The sequence below is a fragment of the Canis aureus genome, chromosome 11 (assembly GCF_053574225.1).
Source record: "Canis aureus isolate CA01 chromosome 11, VMU_Caureus_v.1.0, whole genome shotgun sequence".
Classification (NCBI taxonomy): Eukaryota; Metazoa; Chordata; class Mammalia; order Carnivora; family Canidae; genus Canis; species Canis aureus.
This window is the reverse complement of record NC_135621.1, coordinates 53,172,990-53,196,449: the sequence shown is the minus strand read 5'-3', so window position 1 is coordinate 53,196,449 and position 23,460 is coordinate 53,172,990. Positions and strand designations below refer to the sequence as shown.

Sequence of the window (23,460 nt, the reverse complement as noted above, 5' to 3'; positions counted from 1 at the left end):
ACGTACCACACTCCACTTAATTCCCTGGTTTGTTCTCCTGCATCTCTGCCCAATAAAACCAACTCACATATCCAAGCCCAGCTCAAAGCACGCTTCTTCCAAAAGACTTCCCCAAACAACCCTGCCAGCAGTAATCTGTCCTTCCTCTGAAACCCCAACAGTCTCTTTATTGAACAGGTTAGCTTATATTTTAGACATTTCTATACATTATCTCTCCCCTTCTGGAGAGGGCATTTCTATACATTCCCTCTCTGCTTCTTTTAAGGCAGAGATTTTTGTCTTAGAAATTTTTTTTTAAGATTTTATTTATTTATTAGAGACACACAGAGAGAAAGAGAAAGAGAGAGAGATTGAGAGAAAGAGAGAGGCAGAACACAGGCAGAGGAAGAAGCAGGTTCCATGCAGAGAGAGCCTGATGTGGGACTCGATCCTGGGTCTCCAGGATCACACCCTGGGCTGAAGACGGCGCTAAACTGCTGAGCCACCAGGGCTGCCCAAGTCTTAGAAATGTTTATGCCCCTTGTACTCCCTATCCATCTGAGCACTCAACAATGATCTCCTAAATATTGCGGAACTAAAAGTAACCTACATTGACATGATAAGGATCTAAAGCACGGTGACAACTAGTACTGGAAGAGGAGAGAGAAATCCAAAAGAGATCCAGAAGGAAATTATTAGGACCTGATGACTAATTGATACAAAGATTAAAGGGAAAATGAAATGCCAAGATTTCAAGTCTAGCAGATCAAAGTACGCTAGTGCTATTTACATTAATGTAGAAACTAGAAACAGGTGTTATTTTCAGAGGAACTTAGGCTTTGATATAATAATGACATATGCTGATTTCAGTGTTAGATCAAACTGTTTTTCTCTGGTGTCTTTTCTTTCCTCTTTTCTTAGGTCTTCGGGGAGAAAAATTTAGGGGAAGTAAAAAAGTTTAATCATGTGACTATAAAAAAGGGAATCTGTACTTATTTGAATATAAGCTTCAAAATTTCAAGCAATTAAATAAAATATATTCTTTTTCAAGGTTATGATTTAATTTTTCCTTAAACATTACAAAATTGGCACCTATTACACATGTAAGTTGATTTCTTTTAAGTTTGTTTTCTTGCTCTTGGTTATATAAATTGCCAGACCATTCCTATTCAAGATGAATAGGAAGCAGGATTTACTCAAGTCAGCTCCGTAACTATCAGTGAGGATCACCAAAAGTGCTAGAGATACCAGAATGAGAAGATCCACTCCCACTACCCTTCCCTCACTCCTCCCACCATGAACAGCTTCTCTTACACAAATTTTCAAGTACTTTATGTTCAGGTTGGTTTTCACCCAGGGATATGCTAAATACATGCAATAAAAAAAATAAAAAAATTAAAAAAACATGGATTTGAACTTTTTTCAAGAAGGCTGAGTTAGGAGTCAGTATCCCTATGAAATATGAAGACCACAGCTGATCAAAAAATAAAAAGAAAGCTACCCTCTGTTGAGCCAATGAAGTTTTTTGCCAAATATATTAAAAATTTTTAAAACTAGTTTGTGACCACAGAGAGAGGTTCAAAGGTGCAAATAATGGAAAAGTGTACGTAATACCTACTTGTATCATTAAAAGGTACTTTTTCCGTGATGATTGATAAGGATTCCTCTAATCTACCTGACAAATCTTCATGAAGATTCTTTAACTGTAATTGACTGAAAGGAAAAAAAAAAACACAAAACCACATGATCATCAATCAGACAGCGGATCCTCACTTCCTTGCTACCATAACACCTGGTATCAAGCTTTCAGAGAATCATGCCTGACACCAGGATACTCGTGGTGGTAGATAATTATTCAATGATGAAGAAAAATACTAATCCTTGATTCCAAAGCCCCTGAGACTTCTATTGAATGATGTTAAGACTGTCAGAATTTATCACAGTCCCAGTATCTAATACAATCTTATCAGTTTATTTCCCCAAGTGCAAAGTAACCTTAGAGCAGTTTCAAAACCACAAATTTTCTCTTTCCGGCACATAAATGTTAGTTCAAGTATTACAATGAAGTTTTTTTTTAAGTACTGTATCAGATTTTTCCCCCCTTGAGCTCAAAATCTGATAGTTTTTCTATTTTTGATTCAATTATGAGCATGAGCATACATCTAAACCACACATGTAATTTGACCAATGCAACTAAACTGAAGAAATTCACGTGACTGATTCTATTGAAATCTAAAGTGTTATGTCATTTATCAAATAAATGCTGGAGTTACTACCCATCAATTCATCATATTTGAATTTTAAGATTTAGGTATCTCCAAATTAGATCCCACTGTCTCCATTTTATTCAAAATGTACCATTAAAACATTGGCACAGTGAAAAAGAGTCAGTTTTCCTGCCTGGAACTCTCAGAAAACTCTCTCTTCAGGGTAGCCTGAATCAGAAAGCGACCAGTTCTCAGTACAGGAGCCCCAGACCGCCAGCTGCCACAGCCACAAGCATCTGCAGGCTGATGACTAATGCACAAGCCACTTGACAAAGAGTGTTATCCTCAGAGATAACAGAACTGAGATGGCCTGCTCCTTGCTCACTTCAAATGTGAAAAGATTAAGAGATAGAAGTTGCTAAACCAAAACTCAGGTCTTCTGATTCTTACTTCAGGGCCCCTTGGAATTCACGTTTCCACATACCATTCTTCTGTTCGAAGCCGACATTCCTTGGCCTCCTTTTCTAGAGTCTGAGATTTTACCTGAATATTAGAAGGAAAAAAAAGCAGATGGCTCAAGCTATAATGAGGGCACACTTAGGAGATACTGCAGGCAACAGCCTCCCCTTGAATGACTAACTTTGCATTCCACAAAGTGCACAGAAGATTTACAAGAGCCTTGACCATCTCTCAACATGCTCTCACCATCAGTGGGGCTTACTTCTAGTTTGGCCTTGTCATTCTGCAGTTTCTCGATAGTTTCCATGTACTTCCGCGTCAAGCCATCGACCACGGCTTGGTGCTGGGCCGCCTCCATCTCCAGGGTGGCCAGCCGACTCCTCAGCTCCGCTTCCACATGCTTGTGCTGCTCATCAGCTTCAAAAAACTGCAGAGAAAAGATTATTTTTCTCTCCTCACAATATCTAAATATATACAAATGGAAAGAAAAACAACAGCCGTGACTATTCATTGAGCAATTTCCACATGGTTCCATGTGCTCACTAGGCAAAATCTGCATGGGCATATCTCACCAAATCCTCCCAGTATGTCAGAGGTAGTGCTACTGCCATCCCTCCTTTACACATGGGGAAACCAAAGCTTCAACTTGCCAAATGCAGAAATGAGATATGAACACAGGAGATCAATGTCCAAGTCGATAACTCCTTCCTCTCCATCTCAAGGATTTCTTTAAAACAACTTCCGGCACACAGGGGATTCAACTGACCAGGGTATAACTTTTTTGCTACACTAACTTCCACAATTAAAAAAATCAAAATTCAAATAGAAGTTATCCCTAAAACAGGTAAAGCTCTTTTCCTTAGTAAGAATCCATTGCTAATTAAGAATTATGAATGCTTAATACAAAATGCACTGAGGTCAAAAGCTTATTTTTTTAACATTTGCAAAAAGACAGTATTAGTGCATATTTAGTTTCCATCATTTGGCTATGCTCACCATTTCACAAAAAATTCAGGAAGCACAGCTGGAGACATAACACTATGACTCTTAACTATGCTGAATGTTTGAAGGCAAACACGTATTATTCAACATTCCATAAATATTTGAGCTCCTGCCATGAGTGAGACTCTGCCCTGAGGGAAGGCATACAAACCGACATTGTGTATACCCAAACAGACCTTATAGACTAACTGGTGAACAAATACAAACCAACTAAACAGCAATAATTTAAAAAACAAACACTACTTAATGATAAGCCCCCAACTAAATGGTCCATCTAATCATTTTCTAGATAAAATGAACAGTGCCTAGTATATTTCTGTACTGTTTTCAAAGTTATACTGCCGTCCTCTAAATAAATGTAATACTTCAAAACACACATCCAAATTAAGATATGAATGAGATTTAAGTAATGAGCCAGTGACAGTGACATATATACCTAACAACCACAGAAGACATAAAAACACTCTATTCTGCATTGGTTTTTCCACATTCCAGATCATATGACCCATTTTTAATTCATTGGAAAAACAGAAAGTTTTCTCACTTGTATATGCAACCGTTCATTTTCTTCTATCTTCTTTTGCAGATCTTCATCAAAGACACTCTTCTGCTCTTGACTCAACTGAGAAGAAGATTCTCCACTTTTCTGATGGAAAGAATAAGTTATGTCCACATAACTTTCATCCTTTAGAGAAACATCCTAAGGTACACAGATTCTCTATCACCTTAGTAGCTTGTCTCTTCTAGTGTGCACCGTTCTCAATCCTGTAAGAAGTATATAATCCATCATTTACCTTTTCCTATTTGACATAAGTAGGAACTGCAAATATTGGAATGAGCAGGAAAGCTTAACAGGGAGAGAGAGTGAATAAACAACAGATAAGGCTCACTATTTTTTGCGGATAAATTTAGGAGTAGTACTACTGGAAAACACAGCAGGCACAGAACACGGGCCATGAAAATATGCTAAAAAATATCATTTCCATCAGAGAGGAAGACAAACCATAAGAGACTCACTCTTAATCATAGGAAACAAATTGAGGGTTACTAGAAGGGAGGAAGGTGGGGGGTTGGGGTAACTGGGTGATGGACATTAAGTAGGGCACATAATGTCATGAGCATTGCATATTACAGAAGACTCATGAATCACTGACCTCTACTTCTGAAACCAATAATACATTATATGTTAATTAATTGAATTTAAATTCTTTTTTTTTTTTTAAGATTTATTTATTTATTTATTAGAGACACAGCGAATGAGAGAGAGAAAGAGAGAGAGACAGAGATACAGGCAGAGGGAGAAGCAGGCTCCATGCACGGAGCCTGACGCCGGACTCGATCCCGGGTCTCCAGGATCACACCCCGGGCTGAAGGCGGCACTAAACCGCTAAGCCACCGGGGCTGCCCTGAATTTAAATTCTTAAAAAAAAAACTTTTTTTAATTTACATTGATCTTTTGGTTTGGGAAATGACAGTTTGACTCTGAGTTACTAAACTCCTTTAAGAATTTGTAATAACTAGCATTCACAACAATAAATTCTTACAAAAGTTTACATAAATCTCTAATGTTTAAAAACATATATAACCATTAAAATAAGGCTACTGTAAATAAACAGAAGGAAAAAGCTCACAATCATGAGAAATACCTTCCTTTTCTTTTTTTTTACCAATATTAACTTTTTCTGCATAGAAGAATAGCACAATTTAAGCAAGCAATAATGACCATTTGTTTTCGTGGACTACAACAGCTGAGACTATTCCAGAGAGGGCCTAACAATGAAACTGTGTACAGACATCACTCACCAGCCTTCTCTGCCTTTCCTGTGCCCTCACTCTTCACTTAAAATGAAATTACTTACTGATCCAATGGGAACCAATGAGTAGAAAGCCCTTTGAAAATGGAATAGCTATGTTAAAAACAAAACAAACAGAGGCACCTGAGGGTCTCAATCGGTTAAGCAGTCAACTCTTGATTTCAGTTCAGGTCATGATCTTTGTTCATGAGATCGAGCCCCAGGTCAGGCACCAGCATGGAGTCTGCTCAAAATTCTCTCTCTCCCCCTCTCTCTGCCCCTTCCCTGCTTGCATGTTCTCTCCCTCAAATAAACAAATCTTTAAAAATAATAAACAAACAAACAAATAAATAAAATTAAATATCCATCATGTTTGGGATACAACAGCTGCACAAGGAATACTACCAAATGACATATTCTGGGCATTCTGGGTCATTGGCGCTTCCAAATTTGGAAAACTTTAATTAACATTAACTCAGAAGTTTTATACCCAAGCCTCTGCAGAAACAGCATTGGGGGAGGATCTCATTAACCTGGGGAGTCTGTTTGAAGTACATATGGCTATTCGTTCCTCAAAGGTCTCTCAGAATTTCAAGAGCACATGTATTTTGACAAAATTTCTCAAGTGCTTCTAATACATACCTGTTTTTGCCCTCTCTGTTACCACTCTAGAGTACTCTTTCATGTAGGGAACATGTATATGGAAAGGTACTAACATACGATTATGTCAGCTGCCCAACATATGGCACATACAGTCCTAGCCACCTTTACAGGATCCCATTTAATACTCAACAAACTCAGAGAATCATCCCCATGTTGCTGATGAAGAAACTGATGTTGCAAAGCTAAAATGGCAAAGAATTCAAGCCTGGGCTTAACTCCAAAGCCTTCACTCTTCCCTCCACACCATGCTACTTCAGAGTTATTATATGCCTTCTTCCTCCTACCCTTCTACTTTGATTGCCTCAGTCCACACATTTGTTGGTTGCTGCTCTATATACATACAAGATATAAGGATTCAATCACTAGCCCCTACCCTTAAAAAAAAATGCAACTTCTTAATCACAGAATTTTCAAAAGTACCAGATCATCCATCTTAGGGAATGAGAATCATGTCTCACTACAAAAACTATGATGGAAAAAGTTTATTTTTACATGACCAGACAAGAATAGTAAATGGGGCTCATAAAAATAAAAACTAAGAAATACTTGCAGCAAACTTACAACAACTCTAAGGAATGAGTATTTCAATTGCTACTTCACATGAGCTGTTATGCTTCAACACTGTTTCTCATTTTATTTGCCCTACCTTGAGTTAATGGCAACTTAGGATAATTGAAAGATACCAGTAATTTCAACCAGTATGAGATATTCCTTTCACTTTTCTAAGACACTAAATCCAATATGTGCACATTTGCTCCTAACAAATTATTTAAAACTCATTTTCAGGGCACCTGGGTGGCTCAGTGGTTGAGGCCCTGCCTTGGGCTCAGGTTGTGATCCCAGGGTCCTGGGATTGAGTCCCACATCAGGCTCCCCACAGGGAGCCTGCTTTTCCCTCTGCCTATGTCTCTGCCCCTCTCTCTGTGTGTGTGTCTCTCATTAATAAATAAATAAAATCTTTTTTAAAAAAATAAAGCTCACTTTTGTATAAAAATGTCTCTACTTGGATCCCTGGGTGGCTCAGCAGTTTAGCACCTGCCTTTGGCCCAGAGCATGACCCTGGAGTCCTGGGATCAAGTCCCACATCAGGCTCCCTGCATGGAGCCTGCTTCTCCCTCTGCCTGTCTGTCTCTCATGAATAAATAAATAAAATCTTAAAAAAAAAGATGCCTCTATTACGGCCCCTGGGTGGCTCAGTTGGTTGGGCATCTGCCTTTGGCTCAGGTCATGAACACAAGGTCCTGGGATCGAGCCTGTGTCTGGGGCTCCCCACTCAGCTTCTCTCTCTCCTCCCTGCTTGCTATCTCTGTCTCTGTCTCTATCTCTCTCTCTCAAATAAATTTTTAAAAATCTTTTTTTAAAAAAAGTCTCTAATATCACTACATATATTAATAGTAAGTGTCTGCTTCCTTGACCCAATATCCAGGCATAATAACAGAACATTAGGGAATCTGGAGGGGAGGTGTTCTGTTAAAACCCAGATGGCCTGTAGATGTCTGTACCTAGCAGAGAAGGCCTCATTAACTTGCTTTTATTTTGACCTACCTTGTTTTTCTTGCCTCGGGGTTCACTTAGAGCCAATTCATCTTGAAGTAGTTCTACCCTCTTGGCAAGCTGCAGATTTCGAAATGTCAAACTGTCCATTTCCTGTTGGAGCTTTCTCAATGACTGATCCTTCATTTTCAGTTGTTCCTACATCAAAGTGGAAACAGATCATTCCTTATAATTTAGCCTTCAGGTTTCAAATAGTGAAAAGAAATTATTTCTGTTTCACTAAAATATTATCAAACTTCTTGCTTTAGGAAATTCACGTTGTATGTTTATCATGCCAGTTCCCATGTTTTTAGCTCTGTTTTGTGACAAAATCATTTTGGGGGGCCAAACCAGTACATTTAAAAATAAAATTTAAAAAGGAAATATACTGAAGTAACAGTCAGTCATCAACTTAAAGTATCTACAACTCTATACATAATGTTGTTATGTATAGGGGTCTGGCAGTGAGGAGGCACAATGCCCGAGGCCACAATTTTATAAACCTGAACTGGGAAAGAGAACCTCCTACTCACTGCTGATGCTCTTCAGCAAGAATGGGAAGCAATTTATTTGCGCTCATTTTTTTTCAATAAATCCTCCCTGTATCTTAGTCAAAATGAAATCCTTCCTCTACACTTAATTTTACTTTAAACTATCCCGATTTGGGGAACCTGGGTGGCTCGTGGCGTCTGTCTGCCTTTGGCTCAGGTCATGATCTCCAGGGTGCTGGGATCGAGTCCCACATCAGGTTCCCTGCAGGGAACCTGCTTCTCTCTCTCTCTGCCTGTGTCTCTGCCTCTCTGTGTGTGTCTCCGATGAATAAATAAATAAAATCTTTAAAAAATAAATAAATAAAATAAACTATCCTGATTTGTCAAAGATAAAAAGCAATAGTATCCTAACACAGTGATGTCTACAATCTACTGACATTACCAGCATGTTGAGAGCAACCAGAAGGATAGAATAATGTTCCCATTAAGTAGAGAAACATTTTTCTTTTCTATTGTTTTTTAGTAATAATACTTGGGAGTCTGATGGTAAATACAGACCCAGCCCACATCCAAATTATCATGTATTTCAAATTAAAGAAATCCAAATCAACGAATGCTGTCTCCAACAACTTATTGAAGAGGCAAGACCAATATATGAAAGGTCTGTTCTACCAGAAGACATCCCAATCTTCCCATCAAGTAAACCAGCCAATTACCATTCTTACTAGAATTGTAATGACCACTGCAATGAATGGTAAAACAAAGAGTAATTTCTTTACATCCTTAGAATTAATCACCAGCTGACTAATGCTCCAACTCCATTAACCAATCATTAATTTCAGAAGACTGCTATCTCAATCTCTCTGTAAACTCTAGTTCCTGCTATGGAGAGGATGATAATGTTATCTGCTCTCACAGACTTGTGTGAAGACAACTGACAGAGTGGACGTAACGTGCTTGGCACAGTGTCTGACACACAGTAAGAGCTCAATAACTAGAACCTGCTGTCACCATCAACAATGTCCCCACCATCACCAAGGCCACCATCGTAGAGTTAGTCAAATGCAACCAGCCACAGAACACTGTAATATGCCAGAGTGGGCGACTAAGACACACTAGGAAATACCTTTTCCACTAATAGCTTTTAAATATCATTAAGAGAGATAATGATGATTTCTTCAATGATTTAGGCAAGATAATAACTTGACTAACAAATCCTGACTATAAGTAAGCTTATTTTTCATACTTGGGCGCAGAAAGCTTCGAACGTATGGGAACAGTGTTTTGAGCCACCTCAGCCCTGAGTCCATACTACAGCACCTGCTTTGGGGGCACTCTCAAGTCAGAGTTCTCTAGGTAAAGGTCCAACACTAGCTAAATGAAAGGACGTATTTCTGGGTTACCTGAGTGGAATCACCCTAGAAAGATCACTGGTTAGGGACTATTCCAGAAAGAGATAAGAGTAAAGGGAATCCTAATCCCTTTTGTCTAAACAGGGAGCAAGGGAAAGAGTGAGGAATGACAGATGGTATATTTAACGGAAACAGGCCAAGAAGAAATCTATATCCTAGAATTACTTTAGCCAAGTAAAAATATCACTAAGCAGTACTTATGACATGCCTACCAGAATGAGGTAGAAACAAATTTCTTCATCTCCTGTCGTATTTCTCCCTCTGTTAACAAAGATGCTGATGGTAAGATGCATCATTCAAATAGAGTAACCTGATTTACACAGGTTATTACTATTAAATAGCTCAACCCAAAAGTAATCTTAATGACTAAATGATTCACCCTTTCAAATCCATTCATTAGGGGACAACCATCTGCTGAATGCTGGACATATGAACATGACATAGACTCCCTCAGAGTGCTGTCTAGTGATGAAGACAGGGAAGTAGCTCCATTAATCCAGATGAATTTCGCTAAAGAGAGTCTGAGATCTAAGAGAAACAGGAGATAGAGTCAAATAATTCCTTTTTGTAATTTTTAGCTAAGGAAATCAAGGTGCATCACATTCATACCTAAGCAAGAAACAAAGTTAAACACAAAAGACTATACTACCTTCTCCTATCCCTAGTGATTCAGTGTCATAGTTGGGACTTTAAAACAGAAAGCCAGCTGAATTCCTTGCTTTGAGTATCACCAAACACTAACTTAATTATCACAATACAAATACATTGTTTCATACCTTTAAAGCAGCAGAATTCGCCTGTTCATCCACAACACCTTTTTTCAGGACCTGATTCTGGGCTCGAAGCTGAAAACAGAGGAAGCAATAATTAATTTTTAATATAAAGCAATCATTGTAGCAAGGAAATCACTTACCATTATTTCACAGGAATGATTACACTGAGGAACTACCTTCTCACATATATACGAGAATAAAAATATTAGCATGGAAAAGGATAGAGATATCATCATTCTGCCATTTTTCAGATTAGCACAGAGGCTGAGCTGCCCAATGACATAATAATAATCAGCAGCAAAACTGACACTATAGTCCAGGTCTCTTGACTTCCATATGGTACATGGTTCTTTCTATAAAACCAAGTCTCCCCTTTAAACAAAAACTAATACAATATACTAATACTAAATACAATAAAGTAATGTTAAAATGAATAGAAAACTAATATAATAAATAATAGGGTATCGTGTATGCCATTTTCCTTGAAACTCTGGCACACATCCATTTGTAAAGTACATATATAATTGGACTAATTATGAAAGAAGAACTCTACAAAGAATCAAAGTGTAGGGCATTGAACATACCCAGCAGGACACTGTCATCCCCCACAATAGCCTCAGGAATGATAGACTTGCAATAAGGCATCAGCTAAGGCAGTGTGCTCAAGTAACTAAGAAACAGACTAAATCCAGAAGCTGGCAATAGCAGCTAACATTTGAAGGCTCATCCTATACCAGGCACTGTCCTAGGTGCTTTCCTTGTACTGCCTCATTAATCTTCACAACCCTACAAAGTAGGTACTGAAATTGTGTCCATTTTACAGATGAGGAAACGGAGTGAGGTATAGGAAAGTTAAGTGGCAATCCTGAGATTCAGACCTCAACAGATTTGACGGAGTCATAATGCCATTAGACAACATTGGTTACTATTTTCTAAAGCTATGTATAAATGAGAAAAGACATAGGCTGGGGAGGTTGGGGAAGTCTTTGAAGAGGTAGGACACGGGCTTATTTCTTTTTAATTGAGATATAACCTTATTTTAAATAAGGCATACAAATCAAGAATTATACAGCTAAATGAATTTTACATATGTATATATATATTCATCTATCACTTGCAAGGGTTTCAAAAGATAAAATCCACTTCTGTAGGGAGAGGAAAGTTCTCAGCAAGGTTAACACAGACCATGTAAGTATAAACACACAAATCCTATGAAGCCAAAGTGAAAGATGTACAGACTCATATCCTGAAGATTTAGTACAAAGACCATGAAACACCAGGTTCTTCTCTTAGAAACTGAACAAATGGAATGTTTTTATCGGTGAGCTTAAAAGAATCTACTTCTAACTCTGCATAACTCCGATCTGTCTCCCAAGAACAGAAATGACCCTCCCTCTGTGCCAAAAGAATAGGAATACTTAAATACTAACCTTAAATTAAGTATGTGAAATTCAATAGAAAATTTAGCTAAAAATCTAAGAAGAAAAGCAGGAATACTGCAGGATATTCAACAGTCTGATCAAAAGACAGATTAAAAAGATGAGCTTTTTCTATTTTTAGAAAGTTAAAGATACAGCTCACTACCACAACAGAAGGAAGACCCAAATCTTGCTCTGCCATTTAGTAGACAATTTAAACTTGAAAAATTCACTTAACTGTTCTGAGCCTCAGTTATAAGGTCTATATGTATTCACCCATGTACCCTATCTTCCTTCTTCTGACATTGTTGTGAGAACCAGATAAGAAACCTATGTCAAAGCACTTTCTAAATCTTAAAATGCCTCAAGAATGGTAACAGTTCTCTTAGACTAGAATCAAAGGGATAACAGATAACATTATAGCTTGCCTGGTATAAGGCATTGTGCTAAATCATATAAAGGAGAAGGAGAAGTGAAGGAAGTGGTTTGACAAAGAGCTTACAATTTAAAAGGGACAATACAAGATAACTAGAAGTACTTACTACTATTTAAATTCCCTGCAGCAAGGGTTGCAAACTAAGGTCCATGGGCCATACTGGCCTGCTACCTAATTTTTAAAAAAATTGCTTAAAGATTTATTTACTTGAGGGAGTGTGTGCAAGGAGGGGAGGGGCAGAGGGAGAGGAATAGTCTCAAGCAGACACTATGCTGAGCATGGAGCCCTCATGGGGCTTGATCTCACAACCCTGGGATCACAACCTGACCTGAGCAAAAACCAAGTCAGTACCACCTAGGCACCCCCAGTAATTTAAAGTTGTACTAGAACAGAACCACACTCCTTTCCGCATTGTCTACGGTTGCTTTTGAGCTACAATTATAGAGACAAGTAGTTGCAAGAGAAAACGTACAGTCCTAAGCCTGAAATATTTACTCATAGTCTCTTTCCAGAAAAAGTTTGAACACCTCTGCTCTACAAGTTCAGAAAAAAGAAGTACCACTTTTTAATACTGATTTCCATCACGTGGTATTTTCTTTTGGAGCAGGATCAACATACTCATGGATAATGTGCTACATTAGGTAACAGAATTCAATAAATATTTTCAAACCCACATAGCCAGAAGACAGCAATATGACGTCGGGCTTTAGGTTTCATTTCATGCCCCTGCCCTAACTTTCACCTATGGTCTCTTACACATATTCTTTCTGGGATATTTAGAAGATCCTAATGACTGTTTCCAGACCTAGGGATGAAGCCTGAAATTTGCTGAACTGATGGTCTTCTATAGGACCAGAACCGTGACAATTTAAAAAAAAGAACCTCGACTTTCATTTCTAAGAAACATTTAAAAGCTACTTAAAGCAAACTGAACAGTATACTTTGTTAAAAAGCAAAACAGAGGCAGCCCGGGTGGCTCAGTCGTTTAGCACCACCTTCAGCCCAGGGTGTGATCCTGGGGACCTGGGATCGAGTACCATGTCGGGCTCCCTGCATGGAGCCTGCTTCTCCCTCTGCCTGTGTCTCTGCCTCTCTCTCTCTCTCTCTCTCTCTCATGAATAAATAATAAAAAATAAAATAAATTAAAATTTAAAAAAGCAAAACAAAACTTTCTTAAAGATTTTATTTTTAAGTAATCTCTATACCCGACATGGGGCTCAAACTCACAACCCCAAGCCAAGATCAAGAGTTCCACGGTTCACTGACCGATCCAGCCAGGCAGCTCACAAGACAAAATTCTGAAATTACTGCTGTATAGATTTTAATCTGATTACAACAGAAAATGATTTGGATATTCCTTTGGAAAATATTGTTGTCTAAACAACAATATGGTTTCAATAAAACTGCTTGGCAGAAAATGATCTGGATATTCCTTTGGATAATACTGTTTTCTAAGCAAAAACATGGTTTCAATAAAACTGCTTGGCAGAAAATGCAGCCCCTTTAGAAAGACCTACCTAACTACCTACTATTTATTAAGGTAGAAAAGGATGACAGGGGATCCCTGGGTGGCTCAGCGGTTTGGCGCCTGCCTTTGGCCCAGGGCACAATCCTGGAGTCCCAGGATCGAGTCCCAGGATCGAGTCCTGCGTGGGGCTCCCGGCATGGAGCCTGCTTCTCCCTCTGCCTGTGTCTCTGCCTCTCTGCCTCTCTCTCTCTCTCTCTCTCTCTCATAAATAAATAAATAAATCTTTTTAAAAAAAGGATGACAATCATAAGCTCAGCACATACCACTGCCCTGTTAATTACACTTCACAGCATCTGGAGTTTTCCTGCATTTCAACATCACTACGGACACAGTTGTGCATTAGTGAACCAAAAGCTTGTCAAATGGTCAGTCTGGTCTTTTAGAATCCATCTTTCTCCTCACCAGCATTTCACCACAGTGGGGAAGCAAATGGGACACTGTCTTACTCTTTTAGAAATAGGTACAAGATCACCAGATGCTCACTAATGCCTCCAGGAGATACAAACAGAGGCTCCAATGAATGCATGTGGGCGTAACCAGGAAACACCTGCCCTGAAGTCTCCAATGGGTCAAACTCTCCCGAAAATGATAGCCTACTTTCAAGCAGCTGTCCACCAAGCTCTTCTGTTCCATCCAGCAGAGGAACAGCACCTCTGCATCCCAACTCTGAAACCCTTACCTTTTTAAACGTCCTTTTTCATAGTCTAGTAATCTTCTGATCGGCATTACCTTTCTTTCAAAAGCACAGGCCTTTCTCATTTTGACCAGCCAATCCCAGATGTTCTTCATGGAACTTACTTCCTACACCTGGACCTATTTTGTCAATAAGTGTTTCCTAACCACCCAGTATGGTCCGCAGGGGGCTTGCCCCTCTGTTCTTAGCTGGTAAAAAGACATCTCTTATTAAACCATTCTGCTTTAACTTTACTTTTTAGAGTAGTAGATTTTACATTTACTAATTTAGGTTTGACTTCTGTACTCACCTCCCATCTGCCAATTAAACTGCAGCTCATGGTAAAGACTACAGCCTACTTCCCTGTATCTCCTGCCTATAGTGAAAGATCAAAGCCATGGATAGAGAAGGCACTCAATAAATTTTTAGTTAACCAAATTAAATACTGTATATAAGAGGCGTTTGAAGGTAATGCATTATACAACTATAAAGCTTCATCACTCTAACAGTTCCTCTCTGACCTCTTCCCGATGTTTCCTACCTCAGTAACAGAATAACTCCAGCCACCACCACCTGGCACTAGAGAGGGTACAGGTAGTTTATCGCCTCCCAGGGGGAGGAACAAGCAAGTAGGTAGAGAGAAAGACCAAGTGGTTTTCCCAGGAAGGAATTTTAGAGATCATCCAGGCCAGAGATTCTGAAGCTGGGGTCTGAAGATGACTTCAGTATTTTAAAGCTTCAAATCAGGGTTTGGGTGAGGCTTAGGGATGGGCTTGGGGTTGTATGTTGCACACACTACTTTGTAATGAAGACAAGCTTATATGTTTAATAGTTTGTTTTTTGGGGTCGTAAAATTTATAAAATGCCAAAATGTCCATTATAGGAAATAGGTAAGAGTGGTTCTAACATAGAAAATCGTTGGGGATTAGGTGAGGAAATGTGTATATGTGATTCATCTCTCTTTCCTCACAGTTTGTGACTGAAGGTAGTAAATCCCTAATCTTGGGCCAGTTATCCTATCATGGATTGTCAAAGTGGCTGGAGAAATCATAGTTGACTTACCACCACTCTCTCTCTGTCCCTAGAGAAAGAGCTGTGTGATAAGCCTGACTATTTCAGAATCAGAGTTATGTAGAGCAGTCTGCAGAGTGGTCTTTATTTAGCAATTTAGGCTCAGGGCTTTGGGGATTCTTCGTGTCCAATAGGACCACATTGTTCAAACCATTTGGAGAAATACCTATAGGCTCTGCAGTACCAGGTAGTAGTGGCTGGAGTTACTCTGTCTCTGAGGCAGGAAAAAAACCTTCTTCTCTCAGACCTCAAATGGAAGCCCTTTCTCCTGCTCCAGCTCCTAAGCAGGGAAACTCATTAGGACAACACCCTACCTCCAACCCCTGCAATCTAGCTGCCTCACTAGTGACTGGATGAGTAGAGTAGCTGGATTAAAGAGGAAGAGTAGGACACCCTTGGCTTTTCTAAGGCCTAACTATTCAAAGTGTAGTCTGTGTACAGCTGCAACAGCATCACGTGGGAGCAGACTCTCAGGCCCCACCTCAGACCTACTGAACCAGAATCTATGTTCAATCAAGTTTCAGGGGAGTCAAAGGGACATTTTGTGTCTGTGATGCACTGGTCTAGGGACTAAGCTAGCACTTTCTAACAAGGTAGCCAAAAGCTATCATGTGCCTATTTAAATTTATATTAAATCTAACATTCTGTTCCCTAGTTGCCCTGGCCATATTGGAAGTGCTCAATAGTATCACACAGCTAGTGGTTACCCTACCGGACAGCATAGATACAGAACATTTTCATTCTCATGGAAAGTTTCATTGGATAACACTGAACACAATGCTGTTTTCCAATCAAACTTTAGTAACAAACCCTATGCATTTGAGGGAAAAAAAAAAGGCTGATACTAGATTTTAATCCAAATGATACTCATTTTTAATTCAGCTTCTAAGTCAATTTCTCATACAGGAAGGGGCAATTAACCAGGTTCCACCAAGCTCCACTATCTAAAAAGCAAACATAGCATATCTAAACTGCCCCTTCACCAATATGAATAGCTATCTCCTAAGAGCATAAATCTGAAAAGCTCCCAAAGGCAACCTCCTTCATAACTATAAGAAGCATCAATTGCAAAGTAACTGTTAAGAGAAACACTGGATGTCTGACTTTCCCACTAGCTTTTACTGCCTGAAAAAGAGCTTTAAAAAGATTACCTGAGCCAAAGTTAATATGCTGATACCAGACCTTGAGCAATGGTTCTCAAATTTTGGTGTGCATCTAAATCATTACAGAGGTGTGTTACACAACAGATCGCTGGGTCTGAACACCAGTTTCAGATTCAGTAAGTCCCAGGTGGACTAAGAATTTATATTTCTAACTCATTCCCAGATGCTGATGATGCTGACCCAGGGGCCACACTTTGAGAACCATTGACCCAGAGTAACACAAACATTGAGAAAACAGTTAGAACTTGAAACATGCTTACACACATAACATGATGCCAGGCAGGGGTGCAGTAACTCATGCAAAGAAACCAAGCTAGGAAACCAAATAGGGCCAGGACTCAGTGCCCTCAGCCTCTCCTCCCTATGAGATATACCAGACCATAAGAACCAGACCAGGCTGTTGAAGAGACACCATATAAGAAACAATCTTTTGATTCTTAATCTATGGTGCAGTAACTGAAGTCTCGACTGGTTTCCCTCACATCTCAAAGAAGTAGTATGCACCACTTATCAATTAACTTCATAAACTTCTGAAAACCAACTGCATACACTTTTCTCCTCCCCGAGAACTTGATTAAACCTGAAGTTTCAAAAGCCTCCAATGATCTCCTAATTGCCCAAACTACTAAGGTCTTAACCTCTCCTTTTACTGGCCTTTCCAAAACATTTTACATTTTAGCAGTATGTATGCCTCAGAAATTGTCATCTGCTTTGACCTCTCATGGTCCATCTTTCATCTAACTAAACTTTCAGTCTCTTAAATTAAATGGGAGCTCCTCAGACCTTTTTTTTTCCTTCTCGGGAAGAAAGAATATTATGACCGCAGTTCTTAAGCAAAAAATGGGCTCCCTGGAAAACAGGCTGAGCTCTGCATTATATCAGAACAAGGAAATCCTGCAAATGTCTTTGGTTTAGAGATCATGCTTGTTGCTGTCTTTATATGCAGCCTCCTTCTACTGTTGATGAGGAAATCTTGGGTCTTTGTATGCTAAATAAGGAAAAACGCCTAGCTGGATTTCAACATTAGTCCATAATTTCTGCACCAGGGAAGGTAATGCAAAGGTACAGTGCCCCTTCCTCAAGGCTCAAGGCTAAAGGTAGCATAGATCTTATCTACAAATTGCTTGGCACTAGAATTGACAGAGAAGAAAAAGCACACGAAATCTTTTGACCAATCTCTGTTCTCTTATGTTCTGAAATTTCCATCCAATTGTAATTAAAAGGATGAAAAATGATCTAGCCCAATCTCAGAGATAAATAACCTCCAGTCTGGCAGACCGCCTACAATCTACTTAGCATCTCCTCCTTTCTTCATACCCTTCCCACAGGTGTTCCCCAAAGAGTCTACCTAAAGTGTTCCACCCTGATTAACTCTTGAAGTTCAACTACTTGTCTTTACAGGCATTCTTCCAAAAGCTCTAGCCTTTGTCCTGACTTTTAGCCAGTCCATCTCCACTAGAAATTTTTAGTAGTTACCCCAACAACACCTCAAGCTACTATGTGAACAAGATAATTTTAATGTGCCTCCCAACCTTAAAATTCTATAATTGCATCTAACCTTTACTATACCCCTTTGCTCTAAATTGGCTCACCTTCCTGACAGTGGGATCTATCAGTGGCAGTATGTCTCTTCATCTCAGAACTGCAGGGTCAACTCTTCAGTCTCCCCTCACTCACCTCATCCCACAGGATGAGTAAGACACAAGGATGAGTGCCTCATATACCATATATTTCATAAGTTTACTGCTACATACAAAGCGGGCACTCAAAAAAGAGGTAACTAGGGCCAGGGCGCCTGGGTGGCTCAGTTGGTTAAGTATCTGCCTTCAGTTCTGGTCATGATCCTGCGGTCCTGGGATCAAGCCCCACATTGGGCTCCCTTTCAGTAGGGAGTCTGCTTCTCCCTCTCCCTCTCCCTCCTCCCTGCCGCCCAGCTCTTGCTCTCTCACTCTCTCCCATAAATGAAATCTTTAAAAATAAATTGAAAAATAAGAGGTAAGTAAAAATGTACTTTAACCATAAGTCCTAAATCTAGGCCCTCCTCTCCATCTTAACAGTCACTAATCTGATTTAGCCCTGTATTACACTCCCCAAAACTATTCCAACAGCCCACAGTCTGGTCTTCTTTTCACCAGTCTTTCCCTATTTCAATCCATCCTCCACATAGTTACCAGTTCCCCTCCTAAAAGTAATGTCATTATCCTGCTTAAAAACCTTTGACATCTATTATTCAAAACAGAAAGTTGAGACTTATTTGACATCCACAACCATTTGTGATGATCAGGTCCAAACCAGATTTCACCACTCTCACCTTAACGTGCTTTTCACGTCTGCAAACAAGACCTGTTCTCTTTGCCCGGGATGCTACCAACCCTCCCACTTCCCTATTTCCCAGACTGAGTAACTTCTCTACTCTTACCCTCCACCTCTTCCGGGCTCTCACTGACCTAACACTTGTCATACTGTATCATGATTATGTACAATGTCTGAACATTCTATTAAAAGATTCTCCTTAAACTGGAACTCCGCCTCACTCCATCGACCCTGGCACCGTTCACAGGAGGCACGTCATAAAGGTCTGTTGAAAGAAAAAGCATATATACCCCAAAAATAAAACCTTTCAAGGTTTTTAATACTTTTGGAAGGCAATATAATTATTTCAGCAATGCAGTCCACCGGTTAAAACATTTTTAGAGCTCTCTTTGGCCATCCAGAATTGCCTTCTGAGATTGTTTACACTCTGAAGAAGAAAATCAGTCCCCTTACTTTATACCATACAACATTTTCACCGAAAATAGTAGAGCCGACTCTGGGTATTGCCATTCTCCACCAACCCTCCTCCATCATATGGATTTGTTCCAAACAAATTCTGACCCTTCAAGCCAGAAAATATTTGTTCAAAGGCTGAAAACTTGCCATCACTGACGGTTGTGCTACAGGCACAATTTGAAATGTAAATGCAAAAAGTTTTGCCAATAGCAGCACCGGGGGAGTAAGTATAGTATCTCAAAAGGCTCCCTTTTGATGGTGAAAGGACCTCTTAGGTGTGTATGTTTAGGCAAAGGTTTTATGTTTCAAACAACAGTTCATTTCACCTTGCTGAATGTGTGTTAAGTGAAACCCGGGGGCGGGGGGGGGGGATGTGCGTCTGTTTCTCCAAATTGTAAAAAGGGGGGAGGGGGGCTAAGTCTTCGCAAGGCCCCCGTGAGGATTGCTGAACCAATTCCTGAAGATGCGAGATTCTTTTAGAACTTCATTAGAATATTCTTAAGGCAGCAACCCCTCAGAAGCAGCACCGCCCTTTTCCAAGGGAAGGGTTCCATCATTTAAAGGCGGATGCCACAAATACGGCAAAGGGGCAGGTCCCTATTTTGCCTAATTCACCATGTACTGAACACCTGGGTGTTCTGCCCCAATCCAGGTGGCCGAGGAAGAAGAGCGAGAAAAGGACACAGCCCTAGCACTCAGCCTTCCAGGAGCATCTCCAGACGAGCCCCTGCCAGCGCACTGAGCGCACCCGAAACCACCCAGCCCCAGCGAAACCGTGCACACGAATGGCTCTCCCTGCCCTCCCAAATAGACTGGGGACACGTAAGCCTCTTTATCTCATCTCATCCAGGGAGAAGGAAGAAAGCTCGGTCTTTCTCATCACTGGGTTAGGAATACTGAGGAAGCAGCAGGGGAGGGGCTGGTCCTCACCCTTCCCTTCCCCTCCCGACCAGCACCAGAGGCAGGATCCAGGGCTCGGACACCCCCGTCCCGAGCCCGCTACTTGAGCGAGAGGGAGGAACCGAACTCCTGCTCCTTCCCGCAGAAACGCACAGGGACCCAGACGCGGCCCGGCCCCATCTCCTGGGAGCTGCAGGTGGAGGCACGGTAATGGTGGACGGAGAAGGCAGAGGGGAGCGGCACGCTCGCGGACCCCCATCGCCGTTCCCCTGCGTCCCGACAAGCAGCTTGCACGGCACCCCGAGGCCGCAGGGCCGGGGACCCCCTACTCCCCGCCCACGATGGGTACCTTCGAGTACTCCTGAGCCAGCTTCTGGTACTTCCCCTGCAACTCTGCCGAGGCCATGGCCTCCCCCGCCCCGTCCGGGCCCGGCTGCCCGGGCCGCCGAGCCCCGCCCCCCGCCCCCAGCCCCAGACACGCGCCCGGGTTGGGCTCCGCCAGCGCCTGCCCGCTCGGCCACCACCGCCGCGCCTCCTCCTCCTCCACTTCCGGGTTCGCCCGGCGGGAGGAAGGCGGAGTGGGGCCGGGGGCGGAGCCACCGCCGGGGGCGGGGCTGCGTCTGGACGTCACCGCCCCGCCCCCGGCGCCGGCGCCGCAGCACGTGCGTGCGCAGCCTCGCTGGAGCGCCGCGGCTCTGCCGCTGCCGCCGGGGGCGCCATCTTGACGCATGGCCCAAGATGGCGACGTAGGATGGGGAAGGAGGGAGTCAAGAAAGGGAGAGCGTGATGAGAGCCCACAGGAGGGGCGGGGGGTGGGGGAACCGAGGAGAGGGGCGGTGGTTGCGAAGAGCCGAGGACCGGAAGGAGAAACCTTCGGAGCGCAGCAGGAATTCTGGCGGCTCGTCTCTCCGCCTCCCCCTGCTGGTTCCCATGGCAACCGTGTGGCGTTGGATGGTTAGAGCTTCAGAACGTTCACGGGGAGAGAGACCATTATCTTCCTCTGTCTCGTTATCGCGATGTGGGAGCACCAGACAGGCCCTGCATTGTAAACTCGGACCTCCCCCAGGTTTATAACGCTCGCTGCTGCCACCGTCCCCTGCGCCAGACCCTGCAAACCGTTGCCTTAGGTTTTGACATTCAAGCTCCTTTGTGTCCATCTCCGCCCGCTCCATCCACACCCCCTGCCCCCAGACACACACCACAGCGGGGCCTTCTTCAGTGGATTGAGTCAAAAGCCGTTAGGAAAGGACTAAATAAATAAATAAATAAATTTAAAAATTTTTTAAAAATTTTTAAAAAAAAGGAAATGACTCCTGCCACGCATGCAGATAGGGTGGATGAGAACAAATAACTGGAGGATTGAAGCAACACAATGGTCTGCCTGAGATATTCTATGGCATTTCTCTTGAATTAAAAGCTTGCCTCCATTCAACAAATATTTGTGGCCGATCTACTGTATATTCGATATTGTTCTAGGCATTGCCTTTATTGCAACATTAAAAATGTTCATTGATAGAGGAATGGAGACATGAAATTAGACTATGTTTGCCATAAATTACAACACAGCAGTTGAAACTAATAACCAGGATCTGTATTTGTCTGTGTGTGTCTGTATGTATCAACATGACAAAATACTATGTTAGCAAACTGCGGTACACTATAGGATGAAAAGATACACTTAAAAATAGGAAACAGGGAGGCTTGGGTGGCTCAGCGGTTTAGCGCCGCCTTCAGCCCAGGGTGTGATCCTGGAGACCCGGGATCGAGCCCCACGAGCCCCACGTCGGGCTCCCGGTGCATGGAGCCTGCTTCTCCCTCTGCCTGTGTCTCTGCGCCTCTCTCTCTCTCTCTCTGAATAAATAAATAAAAATGGGAAACAATATTTGCATTGTTCATGAACATGTGAACATGTCAGAAAAGTAGAAAAATGAAGACTGGACAGATACACATCAAATTCTGAATAGTGGTCACCTCCAGTGGGGAAAAAGAAAGGGAAATGAAACGGCAAAACGAAGGACCGTAAACTTTGGTTAATTAAAAAAAAAAAAAAAAATACAACAGGATGTTAACATTATCTGTCTAGTAGGTACAGGAATCTTAGTTATATTGGCATTTGAGGATGCTCGAAACTTTCTATGATTAAAAAACTGTGCCATCCTAGTTTCCTGTTTGGCTATGAGTAAGCCTGGGATTTTATAGTGAAAAGCTGAGCCTATATGCATTCTTCAGCGATTGTAAATGTATAAGAGGATTATAAACTTTTAAAAAATGTTTATTTTTTTTAATTTTCTAATAGCCAAGTCCTACTGTCCAGCAAACATTCAGAACAATCCTTTTAAATTATTATTATTAGTTTTCCATAACACCACGAAGCGGCAGAATTAAATATTGTAAGTGCATTTTTCTGGTTTGTAACATAATGGAATTTTCAGTCATTTAAAAATAAAATGTCATCTCAGAAACAACATTCCAAAGGAAGAATGTGCAACTTTGGCTAGAGAGCCTTTGTGAGTTCATTTTACTGAGTTGAAAAATTTACTTTCCACTGCTTTATCTAGTTACTCTGTCAGATACACTGTTTTCAAATCCCCGTTGATAAGTCTGAATATATTAAAGATTCTCTCCCTCAAAAAAATACCATTAGGTGAGTGAAAAGGCAAGCCACAGAGTGGAAGAAGATGCTTACAACATATATATTCAATAAAGTCCTCTTAGTCTCTTATTCAATATATAAAGAGCTCTTACAAATCAATAAAGAGCGAGGCAATCAAAAAGAAAGATAGGCAAGAGACTTCGACAGGCATTTCACTAAAAAAGACATACAAACATCCATTAAATTTGAAAAGGGTGTTCAGTTTCATTAGCAATCAGGAGGAAGTGAAATTAAAACCACAGTGAGATACTATGCACACTCCCACAAACAGCTAAATTTAAAAGATTGAGAAGTGTTAGGATATGAAACAGGAGAAACTCTCATAAAATGCTAGTAGGGATATAAACTGGAAAAATCATTTAGGGTAAGATTTTGGTATTATTTATTCATCTGGAAAGATACATATTTATGATCTACCAATTTTACTCCTAGGTAGACTCTCAAAAAAAAAAAAAAGTGCACATGTATTCACCAAGAATATTCACGCCAGTTATTATTCATAAGAGCCAAAAAATATCTATCAACAGAATAGATAAG

General features: G+C 41.0%; 1 protein-coding gene across 1 annotated transcript in view; it reads right to left on the bottom strand.

Annotated features, from left to right (window-relative positions):
• Positions 1-20,769, bottom strand: part of PPP1R21 (protein phosphatase 1 regulatory subunit 21) — a 65,376-nt gene extending 44,607 nt beyond the window's left edge. The window contains exons 1-7 of the mRNA XM_077915322.1: positions 20,620-20,769; positions 10,316-10,384; positions 7,649-7,795; positions 4,192-4,293; positions 2,908-3,072; positions 2,671-2,729; positions 1,598-1,692 (exon numbers count right to left, since the gene is read on the bottom strand). Coding sequence (XP_077771448.1) covers positions 1,598-1,692; positions 2,671-2,729; positions 2,908-3,072; positions 4,192-4,293; positions 7,649-7,795; positions 10,316-10,384; positions 20,620-20,676 — 694 coding nt within the window. The 5' untranslated portion in view covers positions 20,677-20,769. The remainder of the gene's footprint in view (positions 1-1,597; positions 1,693-2,670; positions 2,730-2,907; positions 3,073-4,191; positions 4,294-7,648; positions 7,796-10,315; positions 10,385-20,619) is intronic.
• Between the last annotated feature and the right edge of the window lie 2,691 nt (positions 20,770-23,460).